The 17,297-nt window shown below is 36.9% G+C and overlaps 1 protein-coding gene across 9 annotated transcripts in view; it reads left to right on the top strand.

Annotated features, from left to right (window-relative positions):
• The window catches only part of LOC136833759 (cyclic AMP-dependent transcription factor ATF-7-like), a 178,838-nt gene that overhangs the window by 55,840 nt on the left and 105,701 nt on the right, over nucleotides 1-17,297 (top strand). For all 9 annotated transcript variants that reach the window (XM_067095983.1, XM_067095984.1, XM_067095986.1 and 6 more), the window contains 2 exons: nucleotides 4,508-4,704; nucleotides 13,372-13,509. In XM_067095983.1, coding sequence (XP_066952084.1) covers nucleotides 4,508-4,704; nucleotides 13,372-13,509 — 335 coding nt within the window. The remainder of the gene's footprint in view (nucleotides 1-4,507; nucleotides 4,705-13,371; nucleotides 13,510-17,297) is intronic.

The following is a 17,297-nucleotide window of genomic DNA, read 5'->3' as shown; positions in this document are numbered from 1 at the left end:
TGTGAATATTTTCGTTAAGGCATGTATGATAATGGACCGTGTGTAGGTGTATCTGTAGCATGTAAATTTTGGTGTATAATGGATTTTGTGTGTTTATATTTTCAATCCATATTATAATTAATAATGGAAAATATAGAAATAATATCCTATAACACTTGACATGCTGCCTTGTGGTTGAGCAGCTTACCCGTACTCCTTTGCATCCAAACAGACACCAACAGACCACTGATGCTTAGCCTCCATTGTGGTGATAATAGAAAAGTCTTAATTCAATAATACTTGCAAAAAAAAAGAGGTAACAAGATAACTTCCAACACACAAGGAAGATGAAGAGTGATGTAAACATTCGCTGATTGGTGATGTATACTCTCGCTTTGCTCGCTGATTGGTTAAGCTGCCCAGCTGGCTGAGATAGACCCTTCATATTGTTCATTTTGCGCTCAGCAAAAGTTATCATATGAATGCAAATTCTTGGCAACTCGACAAAAAGTGCATGTTACTAGATGCAATTTTCGACTGTATTTGCATTTGAATTTGAATTTTCTGCTTACACAGGCTTAAACTTGAATAAATTACGGAGCTTTTGGTGGGTTTTCAAAAAATGACCCTCCGGACCAATAGACCCCACGTATTGTGAAAGCTTCATTTGCTAGTAGAATACCCTAGTCTTGGGATCTTAGAAATCAGTACCTCTAAAGTTTGTGGTGGGAATGCCAAATTCATCCTTGCCAAGATTCTAGATGTGGCATATGATATTGGTGGTATTTGTAGGTTTGTTTGAGAAGTTGATCTAACTGAAGCTCTAGCTTTTATACAGTGTTAGTTGCCTCAATACTATGAATAAAGTACATTAAATAATTTGGTTTGATACTGACATCAGTGGACATTGCTTTGTGTTGTCAGATAACAAATCAGTGAAATCATATCTAGGAGTTTTACTGCTCCTTCTTCTAATAGATCATACTGTTCATGGATGCATGAACAAAGGTTGTACTTCCACATGGCAGGACAGGAAGCAGCACATCAGCTTTCTCAGTCTAAAGCTCATCTTCTTTGGCTTTAATGCATTTGCTCAGCTCTTGTCAGGAAAGGTTGTAAAAGTAATAAAAGACAGTCAACAACTGTAACTTGTTTGAAGAATCAAAGCAGCCCAGGATCTGAATATTTTTGTGTGGGCAAAGACAGATGATGTGTCAACGCAATATCAAGGTTTATTCTAAAGTGAGACAGTGTTGTAGCAAATAATCTCAGCAGGGAAAAGCAGGTCTTTCCATTAGAATGGTCTCTGCATCCAGAAATGCAAGGCTCTTTGGTGTTGGTGTGGTACACTGTCATAGGATTTATTTGCAACAAGCAGCACATACAGACCGTCTCTCTGCTGCTCAGCCTAGCGGAACAATGCTGCCTGGAGAGTATAGATGTGATGATGCATCCCTGAGACAACTTAGACACCTAAATTTCCTTGTATTTTGCTCAACAGACACATCCCGGATAAGTTCCAGGTGTTGAGAATGTGAAGATAATGTTGATTGCTCCCCTTTTATTGCAGCAGGCATGGTCTGCAGATCTCCATTCCATATTGTGGACTAGATCAGGTTTCTTCATTGAACATAAGGGGCTTAAACAGCATTTCAAGGTGGTTTGTCAAGGGTCATTAAACTCCCTAGTTGGAATCTCTCTTGGGTCGTGAAGAGCCTTGCCAAGCCTCTAAAACAGGCAAAGCAAAGAGCCTCATTACTGGATCTCACACTGTACAGTAAGTTCTCTGATTATGTCATGCTCGGCGTCGTCATTTCATGGTTACGTCCTCACCATTTCGCATAAATTTGTATACTTATCCTTTAATGAAAAAACAGCAAAATATCAATAAAACATTTCACTTACAAAATCCATTTATACTGTAATAATGTAAAAATATATCAGTCCTATTCTACTTAATGTCATTTGTAACATAAGTACAGTAATTGTTTGCTATCGTTCGATTGTTGAAATGGCAAAACAGACTCCATTTGCTATTTTCACTTGAAAGTATTATTTACTAATTGACATTCTTGTATATACAAATTTTTTTCATTTTTATCATTTGTTTTATTGGAAATATGACTGAAATAAAAAAGTTACGTCAATGTTTTGGTTTGGAAATCAGGCGAATAACAAGGCAAATTTATTTCACCGTTATTTAACTCGGTTCAGAGTCATTTTCTTGCTTCCAGTTGGCATAAATGAATCTCTAGATACCCTATTTACATGGGACTAGGTTATTTTTCATTATACGAAGTGTTTTAAGTCGAAGTATGACTTAAATAAGTCTCATTCTGAAATTAAATTTACTTATTTTCTTTTGATAAATGGCATGAGGTAGTGTGTTTGTGAGAAAAAAATCAACAGATTCCATTTGCTATTTTCAGTTGATTTCAACATAATATGAGGTTTATTTATCTTATATCAGCGTAATAGTAACTGGCATTCTTATATATATGTATTATTTTCATTTTTATCTTTTGTTTTACTCAAATACGTCCTGAAAATCATGTAAAAATGGTGAGTATCCGCTGTTTTAAGAAAAAAGAAAATTGAATAAAGAAATCATAATAAAGAATACGTACATCAGTACCGTAAGATATAAAAATAGGGATGACTATTTTAAAACATCTCTTCACCTACTTGAAGGCACATTTTTGCTGTATTTTCTGCGACTGGTTCTGGAACCTATGACTCTGTGAGGTACTACTGTACTGTACAGTACTGTAATTTATCACAGAAATAAATGTAAGGATAATATTTACCTTTGTAATGTATGTATTTGCTCATGAATTATTTTCTTTTTTATTTTTACTGATTCACTTCTTTATGTATGCTTAAATTTCAACGTACGCCAAAAATCGGGTTGCATCATTGGCATGGGAACAGATCTCAAACGTAACTCAAGGACCTACTCTAGATGGTTTTTCTATTGAGTTGGCAGCTTTTAGATAAACTAGTGAGTTTCACGCACTTTCTGGAAGAACCATGCATGCTAGAGGCTGGCTGTTGTTTGAGATGACTTACTAGCAAGGATCCAAATATAAGACTGTCATGACAGTTCCTCTCTACCCTTCACCATCCATTCCATTTCTTCTTTCACAAGATAATGTTACCTGCAAGAACCAGAGATTTCAGGGGAACCCTACTGAATGGATCTTACTACAGGGCACTGTAAGGAACTGGTCTGTGGTCTCTTAATTTCTTAAGCAGGTCATGTTTAGGGCCTAGAGTAATGCACTAGGTGGTAAAGCAGAGCAGGTAAGCATTCAAGTCCTTGAAATAGACATTCAATACTATTGTTATTTTCAAAAGTTATGCCGGAGTATCTTCTCTTTTAATGAAGGTACAAAATGATATCAATCCATAAATGCTAAGTATGTTTTAAGACATTTAAAGTGTAAATGGTGAAATGTATATTCAGTGGTCATTGTAAGTTTTATCATTGGGAAGAGGTATGAGAATTATCTTCATCCTCTTCCTGACTTTGTGTCCTCTTATGTATTCATTGTTGCCATCTCAAAGACGTAGACGTCTGGTGTTACTCCCATGTATGTCACCAGTGAATGATGTCTGCTATTTGAGTTCTTGACACCCATCAAGTACAAGTGCCTTGTTTTACATTTGATGGGTTGCTCTTTACCTATAATGATCATCATTTACTGAAGCCTTGGTCCCTGACATGCAACAATCACCAGTGCTTTCTTGGAGACTTTGGCTATAAATTTTCTTTCTGGAAATTCAGTAACTCTGCCCACATAAATTTCTATCTGGACATGTGTGAGAGATGTGGTTATAATGAAAGAAACTGAATTTTAAAAATTCTATACATAGTAGCTTTCTCATACACTGTTCATTCAAATAATGAATTACCACCTCCCAGCCCACGGATCTTGCAGCCTTATTTCCAGACTACCTAGAAGTGATTTATGGCTAGCTGTGGGTGAGATGACATATGTGCTATACCATTGATCATACATCTGCTAAAAAATATAAAAGTGAGAACATTCGAACTCATGATTGTGAACATGTGAGTGAAGAGTTTTTATGAAGATATGTGGGTAATGATTTTGATGAAGATATTAATTTTGTTATGAAAATTCAGTTTTATATAGTGTATCTGATTGCATGCTAAACCAGTTTAGTCACAGATTTACTTCTTTGTTAAATGTTTAGGTTTTGCCTCTTTTTCTTCATTATGCAGACATTTCAGTTATTTTTGATGATATAATAGTAAATCATGAAAATACAATTTCTAATAAAATCAGTGTGTTAGATATCTGTATGGATTGATTGTACAGTAAAACTGCTCTAAAAATGACAGTGGAATAGGCTCAAAGAAAAGTTTGGTTTTGTTCATTTTAGAATTTTTTGGATGAACACTATATAGAATTGACAATCTAGTTACAGTGCATCATAGTTATGTCTGTTCATTATAATTTAAATATATGAGTGGATTAGGTTTCTAGTGAGATACTTCTTACAGGTAATAGGAGGCAATGCAGGAGAAAGCCTTAATACACCAAGAGTTCTACCACCTGTTGATTCAGATGAAACAATATCCTCCACTTCACGCGATGATATATCAGGAACTTCCACTGCTGCTACTTCCATTAATTCAACGCGCAGTATAACACCATGTGTGAATCAGACCAGTTACACTCAGCCTCAACCATCAGCAAGGTTAGACTCTTGGATGCTTTTCTAGAATGTTTGTAATGGTACTCATGAGGTTTAGATATTGTTTTATGTTTGCTTTTTCTTGTGTTTTATATGTTATCTAAAAATTTTTGTAGGAGAATATTGCACATGTATTAGTGAAAACCCTTTAAGTGTATTAAGGACATTCATGTAAATGATCTCCAATAGGCATTAGAGTTCATGTGAGCTAAAAATTGGAATTATAATATTTTCCCTGATTTATTGTTTAAGATCATGTTTGAAATAAAGTGGCAGTTGGTGACAATAGTTCTCCAATTGAAATAGGCTCAGTATAACATATTTTCAGAATTTGGAGTACTTTTGCAATTTTTGTGCTTCACACAATATAGGAAGTTGAGTTTAGGAAGCAAGGATCCCTCCAAGGTTTTCAGTTTGTAAGGAAACTTTATTTTAGCTGCCTATCATCATCTCATGATGGACAAATCCATGTTAAAAGTGCTAATCTTGAGAAAATCATGCAATTTTCATCATATAATTAGGGTATCCTGCTGTTTGCTGATGGGAGGACCAGAAAACATAGGTGTAATTTGATAGGTTATGAGGATGGCACCAATCTCATGCATTGTCTTAGTTTACTCTATTAGGACCCAAAAACTTGTTTGGTGAATTTATGCTGGGTAGAGAATAGCTGTGCAGACTATCAAGGTTTAAATTGTTTCTTGTAATAGATCTCGTTAATTTCTTGTGTGTAATACTTCAGTGGTTTAATTTTACTAAGAAATCTGACAAAAAACAGTAGGAAAAGTCTAATGTACCAATCTAATATTTGATACCCATCTAAACTGTTCATTGCAAAGAGGCCTTAAATGTGATCAGAAAACTATATCATGCAATTAGTCATGGTAATATAGTTGCTATATAAAGCAACAACTACTAATGGAAATGTAGTTGCCACATCAAGCAAAAACTTGTAATGGTAATATAGTTGCTATATAAAGCAACTATATTATCATTACTAGACTGGAAGTCAGATATCTAGATTAGTATCCAGTCTAGCATTAAGAAATTAATCTATTCATTGTGATGGACTAAGAAACTGCATTAGTGTTTTTAAATTATACTGAAATATATCACTAAAAGTTCAGAGCAGCAAACCCCTAGTGTCTCTACACCATGACCTGAAAACAGAGTGAAGCACACTGCTCCGTTGACTATTTATCAATGTATTTATTCAGAAAATATGCATATGCTATACCAGAAAATGATTCTGCACTCAGAACAGAACTTTTTGCTCATCTTATCCTGAAAGAGTAGAACAAGATGGCACTGCCCACCCTGTCAGGGGGAGAAACCTCCCCTCCCAAGAGAACAGTGGCAGCATAAGGTGCAGTAACTCCTGACCCCTCTTCCAAAACTTCCAAGGGCGAAACCATGGACTAATGAGAATGCGTAAAAACTTTGAGTGAAGAAGCAGCAGAGAGAGGATGATTGTTCAAGGAAGAGGAAGAACGGGGGAACTTGTGAAGCTTCCATCGAAGGAGGAGAGAACCCTTCCCAAGAGGACGTCACTGACTTCCCCCTATTCCGCTTCTTCTTGGCAAAGATCCTCCATTACTCAGGAGACCAAGAACAACACTCAGAGCAAGGATTAGAAGCGTTACATACATTCACTCTACATCTACTGCAAGTAGAATGAGGATCGGTAGCCAAGGAAACGAGCGAGAATAGTTGGCTACTCCGGGACATTTTCTCCGAGGCTTAGGAAAAGGCTTTGATGGGTTTTGGGTTTGCATCACAAGACCAAAACACACACACCCAGTCACACAATTTACACAATACTGTATATCACAAAACAGAAAATCGGACTAAAGGAAACACAGGTAAGCAAAGAACACCAGCTTTGGAAGGAGGGCAAAAGAGATGTCGTACCAGCAAGGCAGTGAGAAGAAAACTGAGTACGTCACGGAGTTGAGATTAGGTCGCTGCCCGCTTCCTCCCTCATGCCCGCTACTGACGCCAGATGCCACCAGTTCCTTGTATAAACAGTTCTTATTGTATTACACCGGTTTCCAGCTGGCGCTAGGAGATTTTATCCTAATGTTAAGGCTGCAGGTTTGTTAGCTATGAAAAATGCAAATTGATTTTAAAATTTGTCATATTTGTAATGAAGTTAGCACTAGATAATGAGAGTATGCTGCCTTACAAATGTTTTATTTTCAGTGATTGGAAGTCCTATACAGACCCTTTGAAGCATTTGTTAAAATGTTTCTTTTTAGGCAAATTAAGTTTATATTCCACAAATTATCTAGGCTGGGGTATATGTTGAATTATTTTTATCCTTACCCATGTGGGCTTGAAGGAAAATGAGGTTGCTGATAAAGCAGCCAAGGCTGCAACTGTCATGACCAGGTCAAGCGTAACCATCCTAATGGGAGGTTATTTGATATGTGTAAAACCCATCAGCTTTAGTAAATGGTAGATGTTGTGGAATAGTGGATCTGACAACAGCAAATTGAAATAGGTCAGACCTATTGTCAGAATATGACACTCCTCAAATCAAAAAGAATGAAACACCAAGATAATTTTATCTCATCTTTGAATTGGATACTTGATAATAACCCTCATGACCAAGTCCCTGTATGTAGAGAATGGAAGTGAGCACTGATAATTACATATTGTAGTGGAATGTCCAAGCTTCATCCAACACTGATGTCTGACTTTTGGACATAAATTAGTTTTAGAAATTTTGTCAGAATGTTCATTGTTTTCAGGTTATCCAGTTAGTACAGTTTTAAAGAACAGCATTTTAGGGGAGTTTTCTTTACCCAGAAAATAATTTACATGCATTATGGTAATAGCATTTGCGTAATTTAGTGTCTTGAGTAGGTGGTAGTGTTTATTTTGACTATTGAATGATAAGTGCCTATTAAAGATAGAAGTGCCTATTAAAGATAGTTTACAGTATTTGTGTTATGGAGTGCATGGTGGTATACAGTTAACCATTGAATTATGTAGGCTGTGAGTGTGTGAATTTGATTAATATTAGATTTGTCTTTAAAAAATAGAGTATTTTTGGAGCTTTGGGGCTATACTTAAGAAATTGAATTAGCCATAAATGCATAGAATGTACATACAAGTTAGTCTGTTATACCATAAACCCTAAAAGAGTTTAGAGGTCTGGTTAAACAAATCATTTATAACTAACTAACATAAAGATATAACACTGTGTGCACAAGTCAGTTAAAATTCATAAAAGTGAGAGAGTCTCACTTGTTTACAAACTACAAGCAACATTGTCTGCTGTTGAGAAAGATGTAAACAAAGGTAAAGCTTTTGACAGTGCACATATGGTTGGTAATGCAGAGGGAACTAAAACTCATACTGTGAATACTAAAATATTTTTCCATTTATTATATTTAAAATTATGACATTGTTAATTGTTACAGTTCACTGCATATTTGTGTGTTTTACTGGGGGAACATTAGCAGCTGTCTCAGCTCCAAGCCAAATTCACATGTTTTGTCTTACATTGATCATTAGTCTTAGGTGTTCTAATATCTTTGCTGCACATAGCTAAAAAAATCTTAAATTCAATCATGACCCAAAACTTGAAGCCTCTACAATTAAAAGTGTTACCAAGAAGCCAAAGAAAGTGAACTCTACAAAAAAAGATTAACTTATTAGATTTTCTGTGTTTTAAGGACTCAAATATTCTGGTTGCCTTCCAATACAATAGTGACTTGGCTACCAGGTACATGCATAAGAAGGAAAAGTCATTCCATTTAGCTATTGATGTAGCTGCATGATAGTAAAATCCTTCTATCTTTCTCGTTTGGAGATAGCTGCTTTTCTTTGGGTAAAGGATTCTATAAAAAAGGCATCCCAACATATTCTCATACAGTTCATGTAAAAGCCATGGTGTCATGCAAATCCACAAGGCAAGTAGAAGGTGAATGAGCTTCAGACTTCAGAGCCAACTATTGCTGGTTTGATAACTTCAGGAGGTTATTTTGACTATGAAATATGATGGTTACAAGAGAAACAACTTCTTCCAACTAAGAAGCAGCTAGAGAGTTTCCAGACAACATCAAGCAGCCTATAGAAAAACAAGAATGTTTACCTGAGGCAGTATTCTGTGTTGACAAAACAACTCGTTCAAGAAAAAAAGTCACAGAGGACATTTATCAACCAAGAAGAAATCAGCACCAGGTTTTAAGGCATGAAAGAAATTGATGCTGCTGTTTTTTGTTCTAATGCCATCGGGTGTATGATCACGGTAGCCCTGGTTATAAAACTGCTAATTCCTGAGTGTTGAAGGTAATGGTCTTCTGGATGCATAACACTGACTGCTGGAACACTTTTCCTACTGTGTAGTTTCATCAGTATTATGTCCCAGAAGTTGGCAGTGCCTTGGCAATAAAGGATTGCCATTAACCTCATAATGGACGGGAATCCTCATATTAGTATTAATATTATGCGCCATTCGATTTGGATGAATTAATTAGGAAAAATGTTCAAAGCACTTCAGTGGACCATAAATGACTTATGGCAACTATTTAGCTCAGCTCGGGAGAGACGTCAAGCAGTATGCTGCTCCAGGACGTCTTTTCATTTTTTTGCTCATACAAATACCCAGAGATTGTTGTTGGTTTTATTCTTATCTTTTATGATAGTATGTCAGCTATAATTGTAATTCTGCAAAGAAATATTAGAAAAAACATGCATACACCACAAAAAGTTACTGCATCCCCCCATCTCAGTAAATTTCATAAATATTTTACAACAAATACTGTATACTCAGAATTTGTTACTGATTTTAGTTCTTATCTGTTACGATATTGTGTGGGTTGTAAATATAATTTTACTAAATAAAATAAAATAGATTATTAGAATAAACATTCATAACTTGGTAAAATTAACATTTTTGTATAAGTAACTTACCAAGTAATTACATAGCTATTAGTTTCACTCGCTCGGCAGCTAAAATTTTTAAATTCGCGGGTCGCACTATTTTGTTTTGACTAGCTGACTAGTCCCGCCCACTTTTGGGGAAAGAGAGGAACAACTAGCAAAAGAGCTTCAGTTTGTTTCTGCCATCTGATGGCTGTACACCAGTTATTACTGTAGCAGCAGCTTTGATTTTGGAATTCATCATTTTCCGATTGTCATTTCATCGCTTGGTGAAGTGTTCTTGCTTTGATAGCCTTTCAGCATATTTAGATAGAGTTACGCTCTGTTTAACCATTATTTCAACAACTTTGTTAATTGAGTTTAGACTTTATTTCCTGATTATGACTTTAGTTTACTTGTTTTCAGAATGTCAGACTCAAGTTCGACTAGCTGTAGGTATTGCAGCAAAGGTTGCAATACACATTTGACTAAAGAATCTTACAATTCGCATCAAATCTGCACAGAATGTAGGGGACAGTTTGTTCAGTGGATTTAAGATGTAATGAATGTACTGACTGGGACAATAAGAAATGGAAGACCTTGAGATCACATTTAAATAAACTGTCTAGGGGTAAGAAGAGGACAGCAACTGCTAGACAGGTTTGTAAGTCTTTAGCTAGCCAGGAATCTCATATTGATAATGATATATGATAAAGCTAATGTCGATGTTGATGTTCCTGCAATTTCTGTTAATCCCATTCCCAGTTCTCCATCTGTGCAACCTGCCCCTTTATCCGGCTCTCTTGCTTCTGACCCCAACCCCATTGCCAGTCTCGAGTATAAGATTGATAAGAGATTCAAAATAATAGTCGAATCTATTGCTCAATTATCTTCATCTGTGAAAGTTCTAATGGACAACAGGAGTGATTCGGAGTGCCCAGTAGCGCCTAGTGCCAGTGTAGTGTCAGTGGAGCACCTGTTAGTGCCTAGTGCAAGTGGAATGTTGGTGGAGGAGGTGGCTGCCCATCCTACCAATTCTCCTAGGCAAAGGTCAATGGCATACTCCCTTAAACCTGGGAGGAGTGAAACTGGTAGCTTAAAGGAGGTCAGTGGGATCTGCCCATGGGTAGCCGCCCCTCAGCTGAACCTGTTGCTGAATCCGAGGTTGCAGTCAAGTGCCACTGGAAAGGCGTATCCTTGGATGTGCATCGTCTTTCGTCAAACTCGGATGAGTCTTCCCCCAGGCATCACTGGCGTTTTGTGGACGAATCACATCCTCTGAAAAGATGTGCAGGTGATGTGTCGTGTTCTCCTCCAGTGCCGTGTAAAAGATTCAAGGATCCTGTATGTAACCCTCGTCCGTCGTGTAGCCATTGGGACAGCCCGGAGTGTTTTCCTTCTGTGCCTCCCTTGGTGCAGAGTCAGAGTGCAGCTTCCAAGTGCCCTTCTTCTCATAAGTGGTCCTCTTCGTATGAAGTGTCCTCTCGTGAACGACCTCCAGCGCCCATGACTCCTCTGGCACCCAAGCGTTCTGCAGTTTCTGAAGTTCCCTTAAGTGGCAAGCACCCGGTATCGTCCGAGCGCCTGAGAATGTCTCAGCAGTTTTAGCACGAAATACAGCAAAAATACGCCTTCAAATACTTGAAGAGAAGTTTTAAAATAGTCATCCCTATTTTTATATAACTGATGTACATTTTCTTTACTATGTTTTCTATATTCCATTTTCATTTTTCATAAAATAGCAGATGCTTGTGTATCATGCGAGTTCCTTTTTTGAGAGACCAAGTTACAAAAGACTAACCTCTTTTCCTCCATCTCTCGGTAATTCTACAGTTTAGGGGTCCAAATTCACTGCTTCCTTTGTGTGTGTTTGTTTAGGTTTTCTTTCCAATTTTCAGTTTCTTCTTTTGACAGATCTGCAGACAGAAGTATATTTCCTAAAAAATAAGCAGTTTAACTGCTTACAGAAGTAGAGATTGTAAAAAAACAAAGGGAATAAAGCTCTGCACCTCACATGAATAGTGCAGTGCGCCCGCAACTGTGTTTGTTGAGTGAGCTCTTAGGAACCAGGAACCAGGCAGGAACCTGGCATGGGCTCTTGCTCTTCAGCAGCCACTTTTTGATAGATCTGAAAAAAATGAGAAGTTTATATGCTTACAAAAGCTGAGATTTATGATTTTCTCAAAATTCTATGGGTCCATATCCCCTAAGACATGTTTTTGTGTATATGTGTTCCTCCTTTATTCCCTTTGGTTTTTTTACAATCTGTTGATGTAAGTAGATAAACTGCTCATTTTTTCATTGTTTTCCATGATTCAATAAAATTGATATATATGTGTGCTGATCTTGACTTCCATAATGCAGTGAATTTGGCCCCCTAAACTGTAGGATTACCCATCTCTTTATCCCATCTTCTAGTTAAACAAGTTGAAAAATTAAAAGAGAATAATAAAAGTATCATTAGTAACACTATAATCGTTTTGTAAACTCGTACAGCCCTAAACAACCGAAAGAGAAACAGCTGTTTTGCCATTTCAACCATTGTACAATAATAAACAATTACCATAGTTATGTTACAAATGACATTAAGTAGAATGGGAGTGATATATTTTACATTATACCCTTATTCGCTATGGAGAAAAGATCGGCAGGGGAATATACCGCTAAATTTAAGCTGCAAGTTGTAGCTGAAGCTGAGAAAACAATGTTCAAGCTGCTAAAGATTATAAATTATCGTGCATTGGCAACATGGATGAAACTCCTAAACATCAATATGCCATTAAACTCGACATTAAATAAAATTGGAGAGAAAAGTATTTTCATCAAAACTACTGGACATGAAAGAATGCATTTTACTGGTGTTTTCACCATGATAAAAGATAAATATGTAAAGCTCATATTATGATGAAATCAAGTGAAAATAGCGAACTCAATTCTTGATTTATTTTACGCTAAAACATGCCCCGCATGCCATCTGTTAACAGAAAAATTAACTAAATTTAGTTCACAATGAAACTTAAGTCATATTTTAACTTCAAACACTTTGTATAACGAAAAATTACCTTGTCCCATATAAGTGGAGCATCTAGAGATTCATTTATGCTTACTGGAAGCAAGAAAATTGCTCTGAATTGAGTCAAATATGGCAAAATTAACTTACCTCATAATTCCCTCAGCTGATTTCCAAACCAAAACATTGCCCTGGGTGCTGAGGTATATTTTTTTGGTTTTTGAGGGATTTCACTATAACATAAAGTACGTTAGTTTACCTTTGTATCATAATATGTAAAAAAATAAAAATAATACACAATTTTTCCTAACTATTTTTTACACTTAAAAGCATGAAAACTTATAAATTACTTCAGAAATTAAACAAACGCTTCTGCAAGGTTTTTCGAGGATTTTGCAAATTTCACAGGTCTGTGAAAAAATTGCAGCTGCAAATTAGTTAGACTGCAGTGAAAATTTCACAGCTGTGTGAATTCGCATAACCTGAAACGTGTATGCATGAGGTATTACTGTATCATATATCTTTGGGGCCTTGATCCCTGGTCTGGGTGTGTCAGATAATGGCAATCCAGATAATTGAAGGAGTACTGTATAAGAATAACACAAAATATCAGTGATATTCATCATTGGTTTGATGTGTGCCAAACAAGTTATTCAATTTGGTATGGGGGAACCAAAATTTATACTTACTATTGGCATTTCATAAGGAATATGCCTCTACTGTATAGGAGGTTTATTTATGGTAGTACCTCCCCTTATGTTAATTTGTGAAATTTTTTCTCCTTACAGAGTGGAAGAGATAGAAGAAGATCCTCTGAAAATAGAGAGCAGTCCCCGTCGTTTGTCACTGAATGTCACTTCAGCCTCAGAAGCTGGACAAAATACTAGTTCAGTGATATCGACCCCAACTCCAGTGATTACAGCTGGGTATGTAGGTCCATGTTTTAGAATACAGTCATAAGAGTTAACAGTAATTTTAACTATGAATAAACAGCTATTCAACATAAGGATTGAAGCTGGATTGGTGCCATTGTCTCATTACATTTTCCATTCTAAAGGAAAAAGTAATGAGAAAAGGAAGTTGGTGACTAGATTGAATGAAATGACTCTCTAAATAACCAGTTTGTGATTAATATTCTAAGTTTCTTATGTACATTGTCTTGAATCATTCTTCAGTCATAACATATAGAAATATGGCATATGTGTTGCCACATCTTTGATTGCTTATCAGATCAAGGGTGGGCATTTTATAAGCTGCTTCTGTCCTTAAGGAACCTTAACTAATCCAGAAATTGTTTGAATCTTTCAGATTTTTTTAAATGTTTCAACTCTTTACTTGATTATAAGTCAAATGGAATGAAGAATATTGTTTTGGATGTAAGTAAAAATGAAAGAAATTGAAGATTTTCTCTAAAGGGATATCAAATGAAAAAACTGTCTTGCTAGCACTTATCAAAATTTGAGCAACTCAGATATCAGTACAAAAGTCTGAAGATATCCTTACATTTTATATTGTTCATATAAAACTAAATTGCTAATGACAGGATATCAAAACTCATTGTAGATTTGAAAAGATTCTATTTAAAGGTCCTTGTAACATTTGGCTTATGATTCCCAAAGGTGATTAGAGGGTGCTTACAATGAACTCAGAGATGGGCAGTGTAAGTTGTCACCTGGTGACCACACCTTAATCCTCACTGTAAAATAGATCAGTTATGGTAGCCTCATGGGAACTTAGTGGTTTAGTTAAATTGCTTGGTAGTAATGATAGTAATATTTGAACTATAAATACTAGCTGGACCCCTAGAATTTCCACGCGTTATTTTAACACTTCAGAAAGAGTCCATGGAATGTACTTTGTTTTGTTTCAGGTGAAACCCAAAATTTAGACATTTTTGTTTCAGTTAAGTAATTTACAAGCACTTCCTGATTGAGCATAGGAGTAGCATTGTCATCCTATGGTGTTCACTTTTAATACCTAGAGAGTGTAAAGCAAGCCACAATCTTCCATTGCTTTCAGCACCTGAATATAAAATTATTACATGATAGGTATTCTTTTTATACTGTAATACAACTAGGTTATACAACTAGGTTATACAGTTGACTGTACTAAATAACACAGAATTAAAATAAAACTGGCATAGGCATCACTATATTAATATTTTTCATGAAACATCATGTTCTTGCACAATAAGATATAGGAGGGTTGAAGATAGTCAATGTAGTTTTATAACCTGATAACTAATTATATCCATGTATACATATGACACACAAAAGTACTGAAAAAATCAGTTTTCTATATTACTAAACTTGACCAATAAACTAACTTATCAATGAAATTGTATTTATGGATAGTATGAGACGTCGTAAATTCAGATTTATTTATAAAGGTATACCTTAGTTTAACCTGACCACTGAGCTGATTAACAGCTCTCCTAGGGCTGACCTGAAGGATTAGACTTATTTTATGTGTCAAAGAACCAATTGGTTACCTAGCAACGAGACCTACAGCCTATTGTGGAATCCAAACCACATTATACCAAGAAATGAATTTCTATCACCAGAAATAAATTCTCTAATTCTTCATTGGCCAGCTGGAGAGTTGAACGCAGGCCCAGCAGAGTGCTAGCCTAATATGATATCAACCTGTCCAATGAGGAAATTCAGATTAATTTATAAGTTTCATAAGCAAGCATGTTGGGACTTCATAGTCAATAGTTTATTAACAAATTGTTGACAGTTAAACATAAAATCACCTTCCATGTAAATATTTGCAGTTCTACAAAATTGCTTACAAATGATTGCATAAGTTATATGATTTTTATTTATTATAAAGTTTTTTATGAGCAAAGACCAAATTGTCTTGATAGAAAGCTTTATTACTACACAGTGTTATATAGCATAAGCGAATTACAAACTTGGATCCCTAGGCTTACTTTGATGGACTTCCAGAGAAGTTGAACTTACAAACAAGCTCTTGGAACAGAACTTGCATGTATGTAGGAAGAGGAGAAAGAATAAGAGCTGCTCTCTCTCTCTCTCTCTCTCTCTCTCTCTCTCTCTCTCTCTCTCTCTCTCTCTCTCTCTCTCTCTCTCTCCAGAGAATACTGCCTCTTGGATGATAGTATTTTTCAGGAGGTGAAGAAGTCCTGTCACCAGCTCTCTCTGGAGGATGGCGTTGGTGGTAAGGTCAGACATTACTCCCTCTTGTTGATAGCTGCATCTCCATCACCCAAAAGGAGTCCTTCTTCCCCAGTTGACTCTGATATTCCAGGTACTAGGCCTCCCTAGTTGCAATGCATCTCCAAAATATATGACCTATGTTTAACATTGCTGGTAGTTCATCCTTCGCAGCTTTTTTGGACAATGTGGCTGTTGAGAAGGAACTCTGCCCTTCTTCTGTTACTGCTGCTGTATGGCATCTCTGCTGCTGTTTCCTTGGCTCCTATAAAGGAGCTCTGTCCTTTTGTTACTGCAGTTGCTGCTGCTTCCTTAACTCCCATAAAGGATCCTCCTATAGCAGTTGTCCTCTTGAGTGGGGACCTCCCGGTTGCTGGTTTGACATTGGTATCTCCAGTTCCAGCCTCAACCAACATTTCAGCATATAAAATGCTCTCCCTCATTCTTTTCCTTCTATATGTTGAGTTTCCTCCTCCTCATCAACCCTGGCCTCCCTCCCATCTTTTTGAAGGAAGAAAAAGAGGAAGTCAAAGGCTGCTCTTAAGAATTCCCAACAGACTTCACTTGAGCATACTCCCTTACCTTATGGGCGATCTGTGATGATGATACAGGCGAAAATCACCGAGTTCCATTCTGACGGTGTGATGATAAACGAAAATCGCCGATAACCGAAGTTTGTGATTTTCAGCACTTACCAGCACCAATAACCGGAGATCAATGCCTCTGTTAGGTATGTATTGGCGCCAATACCCGATTATCAGCGCCGATAAGTGGAAATCAGCGCATATCGACACTGAAAATCACCAATTTTTGTTGCTAGACAAGTGCCATAAAACTGGATTGCCGATAACCAGGGACTGCCTGTATTTAGAAAGGAGGACTTCTGATACTTACAAATGTCATCCTTCAAGATCATCTGGGGCTGAGTCAGTACAACCCACCCACTCTGCATGTGCCTGGTCTCATGGTACCCAGGGATTATTCCTTCCTTGGAGTCATGAGGAGACCCAAAGGGGGAGCATGCAAAGTTTTTGAACCATGTTGGCACAGGTAACATGGTAGGCTTTTTCCCCCCATTCTTCCTCTGGCTTGTACCGGGGAGAGCCAGCTCTTCCCTCTTCCTTGACATGTGCACGTGCTCTGAAGCATGCTCATACCAAAAAACACTCACTCTTGTGATAGGTTTCCTTTGAGCTCTTCCCCCTCTCATGCATGTGGTTCTCTGTGTTCACAGGAGAAGCATGTACTAGGTGTTGCACCTGCTATCTTGATGTGTCCACCCTCTCCTGAACATGTGGTTACCAAACACTCACTGTAGGAGAGGCCACCTTCTCTAAGCTCTTCCCTCTCTCATGCATGTGGTTGTCTATGTTTGAGGGAGAGTTGCATGCAAAGCAGTGTACATGATTGTTCCCCAGCACCCACCAGTAGCTCAACCTTTAACGTTTAGAGAGAGTGTTAAATCAACAGTTTCCAAATCTGAATACTACAGTATTCAGATGGTGACCCTGTGGGTTCTCACGGTACTCCTTGGT

Source organism: Macrobrachium rosenbergii, chromosome 52 (assembly GCF_040412425.1).
Source record: "Macrobrachium rosenbergii isolate ZJJX-2024 chromosome 52, ASM4041242v1, whole genome shotgun sequence".
NCBI lineage: Eukaryota > Metazoa > Arthropoda > Malacostraca > Decapoda > Palaemonidae > Macrobrachium > Macrobrachium rosenbergii.
Note: the sequence above shows the minus strand (reverse complement) of the source record. Positions and strands in the feature narration are given on the sequence as shown.